At 51.6% G+C, this 15319-nt stretch overlaps 3 protein-coding genes across 3 annotated transcripts in view; all 3 read left to right on the top strand.

Annotated features, from left to right (window-relative positions):
* eif5b (eukaryotic translation initiation factor 5B) overlaps positions 1-4287 on the top strand; it is a 28507-nt gene extending 24220 nt beyond the window's left edge. The window contains exons 22-26 of the mRNA XM_030354148.1: positions 1095-1171; positions 2437-2601; positions 2726-2864; positions 3072-3233; positions 3587-4287. Coding sequence (XP_030210008.1) covers positions 1095-1171; positions 2437-2601; positions 2726-2864; positions 3072-3233; positions 3587-3694 — 651 coding nt within the window. The 3' untranslated portion in view covers positions 3695-4287. The remainder of the gene's footprint in view (positions 1-1094; positions 1172-2436; positions 2602-2725; positions 2865-3071; positions 3234-3586) is intronic.
* Positions 4288-5815: 1528 nt separating this feature from the next.
* LOC115542521 (uncharacterized protein C1orf115) lies at positions 5816-6938 on the top strand. The gene is made up of 2 exons (XM_030354794.1): positions 5816-6289; positions 6710-6938. Exons 1-2 carry the CDS (start codon positions 5924-5926, stop codon positions 6833-6835), a joined length of 492 nt encoding a protein of 163 aa, XP_030210654.1. The 5' UTR covers positions 5816-5923; the 3' UTR covers positions 6836-6938.
* Positions 6939-7900: 962 nt separating this feature from the next.
* si:dkey-190l8.2 (solute carrier family 22 member 13) lies at positions 7901-14191 on the top strand. The gene is made up of 9 exons (XM_030354793.1): positions 7901-8655; positions 8811-8899; positions 9155-9309; positions 9880-10048; positions 10219-10312; positions 10676-10821; positions 11121-11338; positions 11544-11652; positions 12825-14191. Exons 1-9 carry the CDS (start codon positions 8425-8427, stop codon positions 13102-13104), a joined length of 1491 nt encoding a protein of 496 aa, XP_030210653.1. The 5' UTR covers positions 7901-8424; the 3' UTR covers positions 13105-14191.
* Positions 14192-15319: the final 1128 nt, after the last annotated feature.

Below are 15319 nucleotides of genomic sequence, written 5' to 3'. Positions count from 1 at the left end.
CCCCTCAACACGGCCTCCCAAACTACCCCTCAACACGGCCTCCCAAACTACCCCTCAAAACGGCCTCCTAAACTACCCCTCAACGCAGACTGTAAGACAAACTACTCCTCAACACGGCCTCCCAAACTACCCCTCAACACGGCCTCCCAAACTACCCCTCAACACAGACTGTAAGACAAACTACCCCTCAACACGGCCTCCCAAACTACCCCTCAACACGGACTCCCAAACTACCCCTCAACACGGCCTCCCAAACTACCCCTCAACACGGCCTCCCAAACTACCCCTCAACACGGCCTCCTAAACTACCCCTCAACACAGACTGTAAGACAAACTACCCCTCAACACGGCCTCCCAAACTACCCCTCAACACGGCCTCCCAAACTACCCCTCAACACGGCCTCCCAAACTACCCCTCAACACAGACTGTAAGACAAACTACCCCTCAACACGGCCTCCCAAACTACCCCTCAACACGGCCTCCAAAACGACCCCTCAACACGGCCTCCTAAACTACCCCTCAACACAGACTGTAAGACAAACTACCCCTCAACACGGCCTCCCAAACTACCCCTCAACACAGACTGTAAGACAAACCACCCCTCAACACAGACTGTAAGACAAACTACCCCTCAACACGGCCTCCCAAACTACCCCTCAACACGGCCTCCCAAACTACCCCTCAACACGGACTCCCAAACTACCCCTCAACACGGCCTCCCAAACTACCCCTCAACACGGCCTCCCAAACTGCCCCTCAACACGGCCTCCCAAACTGCCCCTCAACACGGCCTCCCAAACTGCCCCTCAACACGGCCTCCCAAACTGCCCCTCAACACGGCCTCCCAAACTGCCCCTCAACACGGCCTCCTGTAAACTACCCCTCAACACGGCCTCCTGTAAACTACCCCTCAACACGGCCTCCTGTAAACTACCCCTCAACACGGCCTCCTGTAAACTACCCCTCAACACGGCCTCCTGTAAACTACCCCTCAACACGGTCTCCTGTAAACTACCCCTCAACACGGCCTGTTGTTGAGTTGGAGAAATCACGTTGGAGAAAACACACTAAAATGTTTTTTGTGTCTGTGTAGTACTCTGGGATCAACATCGGCCCGGTCCATAAGAAGGATGTGATGAAGGCGTCCGCCATGTTGGAACACGACCCCCAGTGAGTGGAAGGCCCTGTGTGCTAACTAGCTAGCTGTGGTGCTAGCTGTGTGCTGACTCCTCCTAGCTGTGTGCTAACTAGCCGTGTGCGGCCTCCTCCTAGCTGTGTGCTAACTAGCCGTGTGCCGACTCCTAGCTGTGTGCTAACTAGGGCTGTAACGATACGCGTATCAAACCGAAAATCGCGATACTCAAAGCCACGAACCTGTCTCGCGGTGTGAGAAGGCAGAAGCGCGATATGCCCTTTCTAACTCTTCGGTCAAATTGTCCGATTGAAATTTGCTAATAATTTGTCTAAATAATAGTCTGCTGACAGCGCCCCCTCCTATCGATGCCGTAAATATGTGACGAGATGCCCTCTCTGTGATCACAGCTCTCCGTGGCTACGGAGGATTGCATTTCTCCACAGCCGTCGAAGTCCTCATATGCGATATGAACGACAATTATCCAGAGTGGGCCAAGCGCGAAAAAAATTGCCTGTGTGATCCTGTCTCTATTGTTTTGTGTGATTTGACTGGCAGTTTGTCTGCTTATAGGTCGGAATGAAGCGGCCACCGATTATTGACAGGATGGGTACTTTATTCTACCAGACTCGTTCGCTTCTTCACTAGACACACGCGCTACCGCTCGCTCTCCTCGCTCGTCCACTCACTCGCTGACGTCACTCACACACGCATACGCACACTGCCATTCTCGCGCATACACATATGCTACTCGTAACACTATGCCTCGTTATTGCGACGTTCATGTTTTTCCTCATCTATTGAAAGTTAGGCTATTAAACATGTTGCATTCTATACGGCCTGATTATGTCATTATTTAAGCTACATAGCCTAATAAGAAGTGCTAATAAGGATATTTGAATAAACCAACCAAACAGTTAAAGGGGCCCTATTATGCCTACCAGCAAAAAGCATCCTCCAACTGCAATCTTTGGTTATTTCTTTATTAATTTAGCTATACTTTAATAGTATTCTTTCGGTTCAAATCTGTTCAGTGTTCCAAATTATTTGTTATTAAATGTTACATTAAGATAATTGGTATTTGAGTGTTGTTTAAATAAAATGCTTTTTAAATTTAAAAGAATCGTGGGATGTATCGAACCGTGGGTCAAAAATCGTGATACAAACCGAATCGTGAATTTGTGTATCGTTACAGCCCTAGTGCTAACTCCTCCTAGCTGTGTGCTAACTAGCCATGTGCCGACTCCTAGCTGTGTGCTAACTCCTCCTAGCTGTGTGCTAACTAGCCGTGTGCTACCTTCAGGTATGCAGTGATCCTGGCGTTCGACGTGAAGGTGGAGCGTGACAGCCAGGAGATGGCCGACAGCCTTGGGGTCCGAGTGTTCGCTGCCGAAATCATCTACCATCTGTTTGACTCCTTCACCAAATACCGCGAGGACTACAAGAAGGCCAAGCAGGACGAGTTCAAGTAGGTTATGGACTACAAGTTGGAGACAGGTCTACAAGTAGGGGATAGGACAACCAGTAGGTCACAGGACTACAAGGGAGATGTACCTGACCTGTACCTGACCTCTGACCTCTCCCTATGTCAGGAACATTGCTGTGTTCCCGGTCAAGCTGCGTATTCTTCCCGCCTTCATCTTCAACTCGCGGGACCCCATCGTGATGGGGGTGGTGGTGGAGGCGGGGGTCCTGCACCAGGGCACACCCCTCTGCGTGCCCAGCAAGGCTGTAAGAACCCCCTTAGAGCCCTGGGGTGTTGGGTAACCATGGGAACCTGTGTGGATGGTAGCCATGGGAACCTGTGTGGTGGGTAGCCATGGGAACCTGTGTGGTGTGTAGTTTGTAGCCATGGTAACCTGTGCGGGGTGTAGTTTGTAGCCATGGTAACCTGTGCGGGGTGTAGTTTGTAGCCATGGTAACCTGTGCGGGGTGTAGTTTGTAGACATCGGCATCGTGACGAGCATCGAGATGAACCACAAGACGGTGGAGTCGGCGAAGAAGGGCCAGGAGATCTGCGTGAAGATCGAGCCCATCCCCGGGGATTCGCCCAAGATGTTCGGACGCCACTTTGAGGCCACGGACTTCCTCGTCAGCAAGGTACCTCCAGCGCCAGCACGCTGCGCTCACATCCAGCCCGCCGGCATGCTAGGATGCTAGGCTAACATCCGGCATGCTAGGATGCTAGGCTCACATCCAGCCCGCCGGCATGCTAGGATGCTAGGCTAACATCCAGCCCGCCGGCATGCTAGGATGCTAGGCTAACATCCAGCCCGCCGGCATGCTAGGATGCTAGGCTAACATCCAGCCTGCCGGCATGCTAGGATGCTAGGCTTACATCCAGCCCGCTGGCATGCTAGGATGCATTGCTAACATGCATGTACTTCTTTAAGTGTGTATCTGTAGTAAAGTGGAGATGAGCGTCTCAGCTAAGCGTGTGCGTGTGTGTGCAGATCAACCGCGCCTCCATCGACGCCCTGAAGAGCTGGTTCAGAGATGAGATGCAGAAGTCTGACTGGCAGCTCATCATGGAGCTGAAGAACACCTTCGAGATCATCTGAGACACACACACACACACACACACACACACACACACACACACACACACACACACACACACACACACACACACACACACACACACACACACACACACACACACACACAGTGTGCCTGCTAGAAACAGGAGTTTCTTCTTCTGTGTCGACTCTGGCTGCTGCCCCCCCCCCCCACAACAGGAAGGGATGTCATCCTCCTCGTCTTCATCCCCGCCAGAGGAAGTAGAATTGTTCCAGCAGGAAGCAGGTTGACTACTACGGATGAGGCGGCCATGTTGGATTCTGACATCATGGGTCAAAGGTCACGCCTCCTTGAGTCACATGACCTGAGGGCCTGCGGATCCTAGGGGCCGGCCGGCTGGGGTCCTGGACCGGGGTCTGGTCTGAGCCGGTCTATTCTGGTTCTGGTCTGAGCCGGTCTGGTTCTGGTCTGAGCCGGTCTGGTTCTGGTGTGGTCCAGACCGGTCTGGTCTGGTTCTGGTCTGGTCCTGACCGGTCTGGACTCAGGGTACCAGAGTGAACCGGTCTCAATAATCAGATCTGTGCTGTTGAATATTTGCAATGCAAATCAAAACATTAAAATGTGACAAAAAATATGTCTCCTTGTCTCTCTAGTCCGGTCTCTCTCCTGGTCTCTAGTCCGGTCTCTCTAGTCCGGTCTCTCTCCTGGTCTCTAGTCCGGTCTCTCTAGTCCAGTCTCTCTACTGGTCTCTCTAGTCCGGTCTCTCTCCTGGTCTCTAGTCCGGTCTCTCTCCTTGTCTCTGTAGTCCGGTCTCTCTCCTGGTCTCTAGTACGGTCTCTCTCCTGGTCTCTAGTCCGGTCTCTCCCCTGGTCTCTAGTCCGGTCTCTCTCCTGGTCTGTAGTCCGGTCTCTCTCCTTGTCTCTCTAGTCCGGTCTCTCTCCTTGTCTCTCTAGTCCGGTCTCTCTCCTTGTCTCTCTAGTCCGGTCTCTCTCCTGGTCTCTAGTCCGGTCTCTCTCCTGGTCTCTAGTCCGGTCTCTCCCCTGGTCTCTAGTCCGGTCTCTCCCCTGGTCTCTAGTCCGGTCTCTCCTGGTCTCTAGTCCGGTCTCTCTCCTGGTCTCTAGTCCGGTCTCTCTCCTGGTCTCTAGTCCGGTCTCTCTCCTGGTCTCTAGTCCGGTCTCTCTCCTGGTCTCTAGTCCGGTCTCTCCTGGTCTCTAGTCCGGTCTCTCTCCTGGTCTCTAGTCCGGTCTCTCTCCTGGTCTCTAGTCCGGTCTCTCTAGTCCGGTCTCTCTCCTGGTCTCTAGTCCGGTCTCTCTCCTGGTCTCTAGTCCGGTCTCTCTCCTGGTCTCTAGTCCGGTCTCTCTCCTGGTCTCTAGTCCGGTCTCTCTCCTGGTCTCTAGTCCGGTCTCTCTCCTGGTCTCTAGTCCGGTCTCTCTAGTCCGGTCTCTCTCCTGGTCTCTCTAGTCCGGTCTCTCTCCTGGTCTCTCTAGTCCGGTCTCTCCCCTGGTCTCTCTAGTCCGGTCTCTCCCCTGGTCTCTCCCCTGGTCTCTCTAGTCCGGTCTCTCCCTGGTCTCTAGTCCGGTCTCTCTTCTGGTCTCTAGTCCGGTATCTCTCCTGGTCTCTAGTCCGGCCTCTCTCCTGGTCTCTAGTCCGGTCTCTCTCTCCTCCTCAGACCGGTCTCTCTCTCCTCCACAGACCGGTCTCTCTCTCCTCTGACCGGTCTCTCTCTCCTCCTCAGACCGGTCTCTCTCCTCCTCAGACCGGGTATCAGAAGTTAATCCAGCAACAGGAAATGAGCCCCCTGTAGCCCCCCCTAACCCTGTAACCCCGCCAGCCGGGGCTCTGGCCCGTTATTAAACCCAGTCTTTAATAAACTGTAGCTTTAGGGACACGGGACGAACAACACAAGGCATGCACTTCATACACCCAGCTCTGTTCTCGAGCTGCGCGTCGCCCCCCGTGTGTGTGCGTGACTCTCCGCTCTTCGTGTGTATGAACGTCGCTTTGGATAAAGCCGTCTGCTAAACGCCCTAAGGGTAATGTTAAGTCCAGAAGGAATGTAGCCAGTACACTTGTGATGATGAGAATTGAAACGTGAATCAAACCTACCAGGTGATAAAGTATGAAATCAAACCAACTTAAACCTGCAGATGTATGATGTGCGTGCACGCTCACAGCGCGCCTCGCGTACCCGCCCACAGGTGAGCGTGCCGGTCCAAAGGTCCGTCCGACCAAACACAGCGCGTACCACGGGGACGGGACAGGGCGGCGACATGGCCCGCACGAAGAACCGAGAGACCACCTGCTCCGGTGCTGGAAGCACACCCGGAGAAGCGGCGAGCCTGCCGGGGGACGGCGCTGCAGCGGCCGGGCGAGAGGCTCCTTCTGCCGGCTCCAGGACCGGGGCATACAGTCCCTCCCCGGGCTCCGCGGCCGGGGAAGAGGCTCCGTCTGACGGCTCCGAGGCCGGACCTCGGAAACCCAACAAGAGTTCAAAGGAAGTTTATTTTGCGGTCCTACCGGACAAATACCAGCCTCTCCTGGAGGAGGAGGAGGAGGAGGAGAGCGAGGAGCAGAGGTGGAGGAGGAAGGAGGAGAAGAGGAGAAAGAAACGGGAGAAACATAAGAGGTGCAGAAAGGTAAGCGGGGGTTCGGCTCTCGCATTGGGAGCCTGTTCCTCGGCGGGACTCTGAGACGTTCCGCATTTCTCCCAACGGAATAAAACCATCGATTTGAACTTAGAAACTTAAGTGTGTGTGTGTGTGTGTGTGTGTGTGTGTGTGTGTGTGTGTGTGTGTGTGTGTGTGTGTGTGTGTGTGTGTGTGTGTGTGTGTGTGTTGGTTCGACCAATCACAACAGTCAGGGGTTAGGTTTAGGGTCCAGCTGACTGTGTTGTGATTAGTCCAGCTGACTGTGTTGTCATTGGTCCAGCTGACTGTGTTGTCATTGGTCCAGCTGACTCTGTGTTGTGATTGGTCCAGCTGACTGTGTTGTGTTTGGTCCAGCTGACTCTGTGTTGTGATTGGCCCAGCTGACTGTGTTCTGATTGGCTCCTGCAGAGCTTGGGGCGGGCCCTGCGGTGGACCTGGCGCTCGCTGGTTGCCGGGTTACAGAGTCTGGCCGCCGTCTACTCCGCCCCCTTCACCGCCCCCACCACCCTGGCAGCCGCCTGCAGCAAGGCATGATGGGAAGACAGAGGACACACACACACACACACACACACACACACACACACACACACACACACACACACACACACACACACACACACACACACACACACACAACTACAGAACTACACAACAACACACACACCCTACTAAACACACACACACTGCACAACAACACACAACACAGACACTACTACACAACACATTGCCTACTAAACACACACACCCTACTACACAGCAACACATACACTACTAAACAGACACACTACTACACAACAACACACACACCCTACTAAACCTACACACTACTACACAACAACACACACACACACACACACTACCAAACAAACTACTCCACAACTACACACACACACACTACTAAACACACACACTACTACACAACAACACACACACATTACTAAACACACACACTACTACACAACAACACCCACACTATTACTCACACCAACACTACGGCTACTACACACGTACTACTGCTACCACACACACATTTTAATTCTTTATTTGAATCCACCAATCACATTACAACAGACAGGATTCAAATACGTTCGAGATGAGATACTGCTTTGTTCAAGGGTACAGAACACATCTCCTGTGCCACACTGCAAGGCTGCCCGTCAACGCTGATAGAGAAACATTTTGCTAGTTGTTTCGATTTTCTGCTGGAGCCCAGCGAGTCTTAACCCACTGAAAACAAGAGACAACACCACTCGCTTGCATTGATAGCCTAGGTCCCTTGGTATTTCCAGAATTGGCTTGGTACCTGATTTTATCGTTAGAGACCATCTCTCACACACACACACACACACACACACACACACACACACACACACACACACACACACACACACACACACACACACACACACACACACACACCCCTGGAGGAAGGTTGTATAAGGAAGGACGTTCAATATTAAATTGATCACTGAGGATATTTCTTGTCCTGCTCAAATAAAAAACGTTGGTTCTCCACCTGCTGCACCACTTGTCCGTGTGTCCGTCTGTCCGCGCATCCGTCTGTCCGTGTGTCCGCGGGTCCGTGTGTCGCACTCAGCGGCCGCTGGGGGGCGCCAGCCTGTTGCCGGCACACAGACGCTAAACTTACTCTAGCAGGCAGACAGACAGGCACTACACTTCTCTAGACGACAGACAAGCAAAGTTTCTGACAGGAGAAGAGACAGACAGACTGACAGGTAACGACACGGACCGGAATGCAGACGGATAGGAGGAACGATTTCGACAGACAGGTATAGAGACGGACAGGCAGCGTAAAGCCCTCAATGACAACAGCAGCTGCGAGTCAAACCGGGACAGACCGGGTCTAGTAAGGACAGAACGGGATCAGAGAGGCGGTCAGACCGGGACCAGAGAGGACGGACCGGGTCCAGAGAGGCGGTCAGACCGGGACCAGAGAGGACAGAACGGGATCAGAGAGGCGGTCAGACCGGCACCAGAGAGGACGGACCGGGACCAGAGAGGACGGACCGGGTCCAGAGAGGCGGTCAGACCGGGACCAGAGTGCTGGTCAGACGGGGACCAGTGAGGACGGAACGGCGGACAGCGGGGCACAGGGCGGACGCATGGAGACTCTCCGTTGGAAGGGCTGCGGGTTCGAGACCCGCCTGTCCGGGCTGCAGATCGCGGTGTACTGGCGCCTCTGCCTCCTACTCTTCCTCAACTCCTTCCTCTTCTTCCTCGACCTCTACACCACGTGCACCAGCCGGCACGCGGACCACCGGACGGACAACCGGACCGCACCGGAGGACAACCGGACGGGACCGGAGCACGGAGGACCGACCGGGAGCAGCGAGGTGAGGCCCCGGGGTTGGACGACCCGACTCGTTTTCTGTTGTCCAGTGAAGTCCTGACGCTGAGAGTCAACGTTAATGAATGACAGTCAGTGGTAATGATCTGTGTGTGTGTGTGTGTGTGTGTGTGTGTGTGTGTGTGTGCGCGCGCGTGTCAGTCGGAGTGTGTGTGGTTATCCTACGGACAGACTCTCTACATTATTGGACTCCTGCTGGGATCACTGTTTGGTGGTGCGCCGTCGGACTGGTAACACACACACACACACACACACACACACACACACACACACACACACACACACACACACACACACACACACACACACACACACACACACACACAGGAGGTCCAGACCTCTGACGGGGGGCGGGCTGAGAGCTGGTCTCAGACCAGTTGAGGGGCTCCAGGGGGCTCTGGGTGTCCTGACAACAACTCTAGAACTGGTCTTCTTCACTCAAGATGTGTGTGCCTGTGTGTGTTTGTGTTTGTGTGTGTGTGTAGGTACGGCCGCCGCGTGGTGCTCCAGGTGTGTGTGTCTGTCCATGCGGTGTGTGCCGTGCTGCCAGCTGCTCTTCATCACCCCCTCTTCTTCATCACCCTGCGCTGCCTGACAGGAGTCTGCAGCAGCCTGACACACAGCAGCGCCTTCAGCCTGGGTACGCACACACACACACACACACACACACACACACCCTAACCCCCACACACACACACACACACACACACACACACACACACACACACACACACACACACACACACACACACACACACACACACACACACACACACACACACACAGAGACAGACAGACAGACTAACCCAAACACACACTAACCCAAACAGACACACACACACTAACCCTAACCCACATACACACACATACACACACTAACCCACACACACACACTAACCCTAACACACACACACACACGGATACACACAGTAGTGCCTTCAGCCTGGGTACGCACACTGTTATGAGGACAGTGTTGTTGTGCGTTGTGGTGAGTGTGTTTATGGTTGCGCGTTGTGACGACAGTGTGTCATTGTGTGTTTATTGTTGTGCGTTATGACGACAGAGTGTCGTTGTGTGTTTATTTTTGTGCGTTATGACGACAGTGTGTCATTGTGTGTTTATTGTTGTGCGTTATGACGACAGAGTGTCATTGTGTGTTTATTGTTGTGCGTTGTGGTGAGTGTGACTCGGACGTGTTTGTCTGTTCCAGCCGTGGAGTGGAGCGTGCCGGCCTGCCGGGCCTGGCCTCCCGCCCTGTTGGGCCTCTCCTTCAGCCTGGGCATGGTAGTGCAGGCACCGCTGGCCTACGCCTGCTGCTCCTGGGCCGCGCTGCACCTCGCCCTGGGCCTGCCCCAGATCCTCTTCCTGCCAATCCTCATGTAGCTCCGCCCACCCCATCGCCCGCCACTCAAAGTCTGAATTACTGTGATCGATGTCATCTCTGGATGTTAACGTCTGTCTGTCTGTCTGCCTGCCTGCCTGCCTGCCTGCCTGCCTGCCTGCCTGCCTGCCTGCCTGCCTGTCTGTCTGTCTGTCTGTCTGTCTGTAGTTCTCTTCCAGAGTCCCCATGCTGGTTGTTGTTGAAAAAAAGAACGTCTGTTTTGGATCAATATCGTAAACAAGACCCGGAGTACATGCAGCAGGTACACGCGCACACTAACACACACACGCAGACACACACACACACGCACGCACACACACAAATTCACACGCAGACACAAACGCACACATGCACGCGCAAACAGACAGACACACACTCACACACGCACGCACCATGCACACACAGACACACACAAACGCGCATACGCACACACACACACACACCCACACACGCACGCACATGCACACACACAGACACACGCACAGACACACAAACAGGTACACACACACACACACACCAAGGTACACACATACACACACAGGTACACAAACACACACACACACACACACAGGTACACACATACACACACACAGACAGTTATACATTCATGTGTGTTTGCGTTCAGTTATTAAACTCAACAGGTGAGGAGGAGAGGGCGGAGCCGGCGGAGGGGGCGGAGCCGGCGGAGGCGGGGCCTGGGGGTCTCTTTGACCTCACTCACCTGAGACACCCCACCGTGATGCTGAGGCTGGCCGTCATGAGCTACCTGGGGTACTGCCACTAATGGTTATACTGGTTCAGTTACTGGTTAAGTTAATGTTAATCCTGGTTATCCTGGTATACTACTGGGTGTGTTGCTGGTCCTACTGGTTCTGTTACTGGTCCTACTGGTTGTGTTACTTGTCCTACTGGTTCTGTTACTGGTCCTACTGGGTGTGTTACTGGTCCTACTGGTTGTGTTACTGGTCCTACTGCTTGTGTTACTGATCCTACTTGTTGCTTTACTGGTCCTACTGGTTGTGTTACTGGTCCTACTGGTTGTGTTACTGGTCCTACTGGTTGTGTTGCAGGCTGACCACTGCGCTGACGTACTACGGTATCTCTCTCAACATCGGCTCGTTCGGCGTGGACGTTTACCGCGCCCAGTTCTTCTCCGGCCTATCAGAGACGCCGTGCGTCCTCCTGCCCTTCCTATTGGCTCGCTGCGGGCGCCGCACCGTGAGCATGCTCACAATGTTCCTGAGCGGCCTGGCCTGCCTCCTGTCGCTGGTGGCCTCGCAGATCTACCGTACGCACAGTCACGCACGCACACGCACACGCATACACGCACACGCACACATACACACACACACACACACACACATACACACGATACCACACGCACACAAACACACACGCTACCACGCACGCATGCACTCCCACGAACATTGTGTTATGATCTCATTTCATGTTATGATGTCATATTATGATGTCATGTTTTGACGTCATGATAGGTGATGCGGTCTGGGGAATGAGTCTTGCTCTCTTGGGAAAGTTCTGCATGCTGACCAACATGTTCGTCTCCCTACTCTACAGCATCGAACTGTTTCCTACCATCACCAGGTAACAGGGGCTAGACAGTACAGAGACAGGTCATTATGGAGCAGGTAGGGGTTAGACAGTACAGAGACAGGCCATTAAGGAGCAGGTAGGGGTTAGACAGTACAGAGACAGGTCGTTAAGGAGCAGGTAGGGGTTAGACAGTACAGAGACAGGTCATTAAGGAGCAGGTAGGGGCTAGACAGTACAGAGACAGATCATTAAGGAGCAGGTAGGGGTTAGACAGTACAGAGACAGGTCATTAAGGAGCAGGTAGGGGTTAGACAGTACAGAGACAGGTCATTAAGGAGCAGGTAGGGGTTAGACAGTACAGAGACAGGTCATTAAGGAGCAGGTAGGGGCTAGACAGTACAGAGACAGATCATTAAGGAGCAGGTAGGGGCTAGACAGTACAGAGACAGGTCATTATGGAGCAGGTAGGGGTTAGACAGTACAGAGACAGGTCATTATGGAGCAGGTAGGGGTTAGACAGTACAGAGACAGGTCATTAAGGAGAAGGTAGGGGTTAGACAGTACAGAGACAGGTCATTAAGGAGCAGGAAGGGGTTAGACAGTACAGAGACAGGTCATTAAGGAGCAGGTAGGGGCTAGACAGTACAGAGACAGATCATTAAGGAGCAGGTAGGGGTTAGACAGTACAGAGACAGGTCATTAAGGAGCAGGTAGGGGTTAGACAGTGCAGAGACAGGTCATTAAGGAGCAGGTAGGGGTTACACAGTACAGAGACAGGTCATTAAGGAGCAGGTAGGGGCTAGACAGTACAGAGACAGATCATTAAGGAGCAGGTAGGGGCTAGACAGTACAGAGACAGGTCATTATGGAGCAGGTAGGGGTTAGACAGTACAGAGACAGGTCATTATGGAGCAGGTAGGGGTTAGACAGTACAGAGACAGGTCATTAAGGAGCAGGTAGGGGTTAGACAGTACAGAGACAGGTCATTAAGGAGCAGGTAGGGGTTAGACAGTACAGAGACAGGTCATTTAGGAGCAGGTAGGGGCTAGACAGAACAGACCATTACCCAATCGGGGTTAGACAGTACCGACCATCACCCGGTCTGGGTTAGACAGTACCGACCATCACCCGGTCGGGGTTAGACAGTACCGACCATCACCCGGTCGGGGTTAGACAGTATGCACCATCATCAGGTCAGGGTTAGACAGTGTGTTGTGTTCCAGACAGAGGTGCCTGGCCCTGGTCAACGTGTTCTACCGTGCCGGCTCCGTCTTCAACACGCTGCTCGACTTCAGCGCCGGCATCCCATTGGCTGCCATGATTATCTACGGCTGTGGACCAATCATAGGCAGCCTTTTCTGCCTGCTGCTACCGGAGACCAGCCAAGGGCCGCTCCCTGATTCGCTGGAGGACTGTGAGAGACAGTCGAGGGTCCGCCTTAACCAGGTTAAGACTCACCTCAACCAGGTTAAGACTCACCTTAACCAGGTAGACTCACCCTAACCAGGTTAAGACTCACCTCAACCAGGTTAAGACTCACCTTAACCAGGTAAGACTCACCTTAACCAGGTTAAGACTCACCCTAACCAGGTTAAGACTCACCTCAACCAGGTTAAGACTCACCTTAACCAGGTAGACTCACCTTGACCAAGTTAAGACTCAGCTTAACAAGGTTAAGACTCAATTTAACCAGGTAGACACACCTTAACCAGGTTAAGACTCAACTCAAACAGGTTAAGACTGACCTTAACCAGGTAGACTCACCTTGACCAGGTTAAGACTCAACTCAACCAGGTTAAGACTCAGCGTAACCAGGTAGACTCACCTTAACCAGGTTAAGACTCACCTTTACCAGGTTAAGACTCAGCTTAACCAGGTTAAGACTCACCTTTACCAGGTTAAGACTCAGCTTCACCAGGTAGACTCACCTTAACCAGATTAAGACTCGGCTTAACCAGGTTAAGACTCAGCTTAACTAGGTAGACACACCTTAACCAGGTTAAGACTCAGCTTAACCAGGTAGCCTCACCTTAACCAGGTAGACTCACCTTGACTCACCTTAACCAGGTAGACTCACCTTGACCACCATCTTGAAGACCAATCAACCAGCAGTTTTCCTTGAAGTGTGTTTGTGTTCAGAGCAGTATCGACCAATCACGTTTGAGTTTTTTTTTGTGGTTTTGATTGATTAGACTTTAAGTTATTCTGGTGTTCAGTGTTTAAGTTTGTTTTTGTTATGCAGGTTAGTTATGGTTCGCTTAGTGGAAACATTTCTTCTTCTCTTTCATCACGTTATATTGTACTTTAATGGAACATTGATAACTTTACTATATTTACCATGTTGTTCTGTTACGTTAATATATACAATGTTGGAATCTGTTAACATTAACGTATATACAATGTTGGACTCTGTTAACATTAATATATTGACTATGTTGGACTCTGTTAACATTAATACATACACAATGTTGGGCTCTGTTAACATTCATATATTTACTATATTGGACTCTTAACTTTAATGTTTACTAGCTTAACGTTCATATATTTACTATGTTGGACTGTCTTAATATTAATAATATATTTATTATTATTCGTGTTTCATTCTCTCCCCCCACACAAACACAGTTTATGAAACTATTAGCTGTTGTGTCTCTGGATGCTATGGTTACACCACAGGATGTTGTTGAAATCACACTTTAAGTATACATTAAATAATATTCATCCTTAATAATATTAAATATAATCGGATCCTTGAAGCCTTCCCTTTAAAGGTGGCCGGACAGCTCCTTTAATTAGCTAACTAATTAGGTCATATGTGAGCTTATGACATGTCAGTGGAGAACCTTTGGCCGGAGGGGGAGACGTGGTCACCTGGTCACTCATTAACCAGCCGAACAATGTCTTCTCCAGGGCTTAGAGTTCCCCCCTGCTGTTTCAGAGCCCCCCCCCCCCCCCACACACACACACTCATTAACATTCCAGAGAGTCACTCCTAACGTAAACTTCATACAGAGTGGAACACAGCATGTTGGGTGTTATGTAACTACAAGGTTGGGTTCTAGTTCCGAATGCCAGTTTACTCATGAAATCCCTCATTAAGCATTTTTATAAAGATATCCAAAATGGAATTTTCAAAATAGACATAGTATGGTTTGGTACGTGTCGGGTGGAAATCTCTGGTACTACCGCGACCTCTGGCGGACCTTCCTGGTATTACAGCGACCTCCCTGGTACTACAGCTCCTCCCCCTCAGACCGCACAGGCCACACCCTCTCAGACCGTATAGGCCACGCCTCCTCCCAGAACGGGGCGATTCGGTTGGCTGCAGTCTTATCACCACTAATATGTTCTCAGCATATAGCATTCGTTTAAACTCCTTTCCAGAGTAACAGTTGATCTCGGAAGATTTCTATGGGGTCAGGGTTAACAGTCTCATTAATAATGAATGCACAGAGAACCCTAACCCGATTCACAAAGGTATTTTGTGATTTATATATATATTACTCTTCTCAAAAATACATTTCAATGCACACACAAATGGATATCAGTATGTATAAATTAGTGCAGTCAGTTTAACGTGTTATTAACGGCGTTAACGCAAACCAATTTTAACAGCGTTAATTTTTTTATCGCGCGATTAACGCTCCTTTGGCTTGGCAAACGTTGTAGTTTTTTCACCTGCTGTATAGTAAAAGATAGTCACATTAGAAAAACTACA

Source organism: Gadus morhua, chromosome 4 (genome assembly GCF_902167405.1).
Source record: "Gadus morhua chromosome 4, gadMor3.0, whole genome shotgun sequence".
Lineage (NCBI taxonomy): Eukaryota > Metazoa > Chordata > Actinopteri > Gadiformes > Gadidae > Gadus > Gadus morhua.
The sequence above is the reverse complement of the archived record's forward strand: the minus strand, read 5'-3'. Positions and strand labels throughout refer to the sequence as shown.

Coding starts and splice junctions, on each gene's coding strand:
- si:dkey-190l8.2 (XM_030354793.1), top strand. CDS start 8,425: ATGGAGACTCTCCGTTGGAAGGGCTGCGGGTTCGAGACCCGCCTGTCC. Junction 8,900..9,154: donor GGTGGTGCGCCGTCGGACTG/GTAACACACACA, acceptor GTGTGTGTGTAG/GTACGGCCGCCGCGTGGTGC. Junction 11,653..12,824: donor CTGTTTCCTACCATCACCAG/GTAACAGGGGCT, acceptor GTTGTGTTCCAG/ACAGAGGTGCCTGGCCCTGG.
- LOC115542521 (XM_030354794.1), top strand. CDS start 5,924: ATGGCCCGCACGAAGAACCGAGAGACCACCTGCTCCGGTGCTGGAAGC. Junction 6,290..6,709: donor AACATAAGAGGTGCAGAAAG/GTAAGCGGGGGT, acceptor TGGCTCCTGCAG/AGCTTGGGGCGGGCCCTGCG.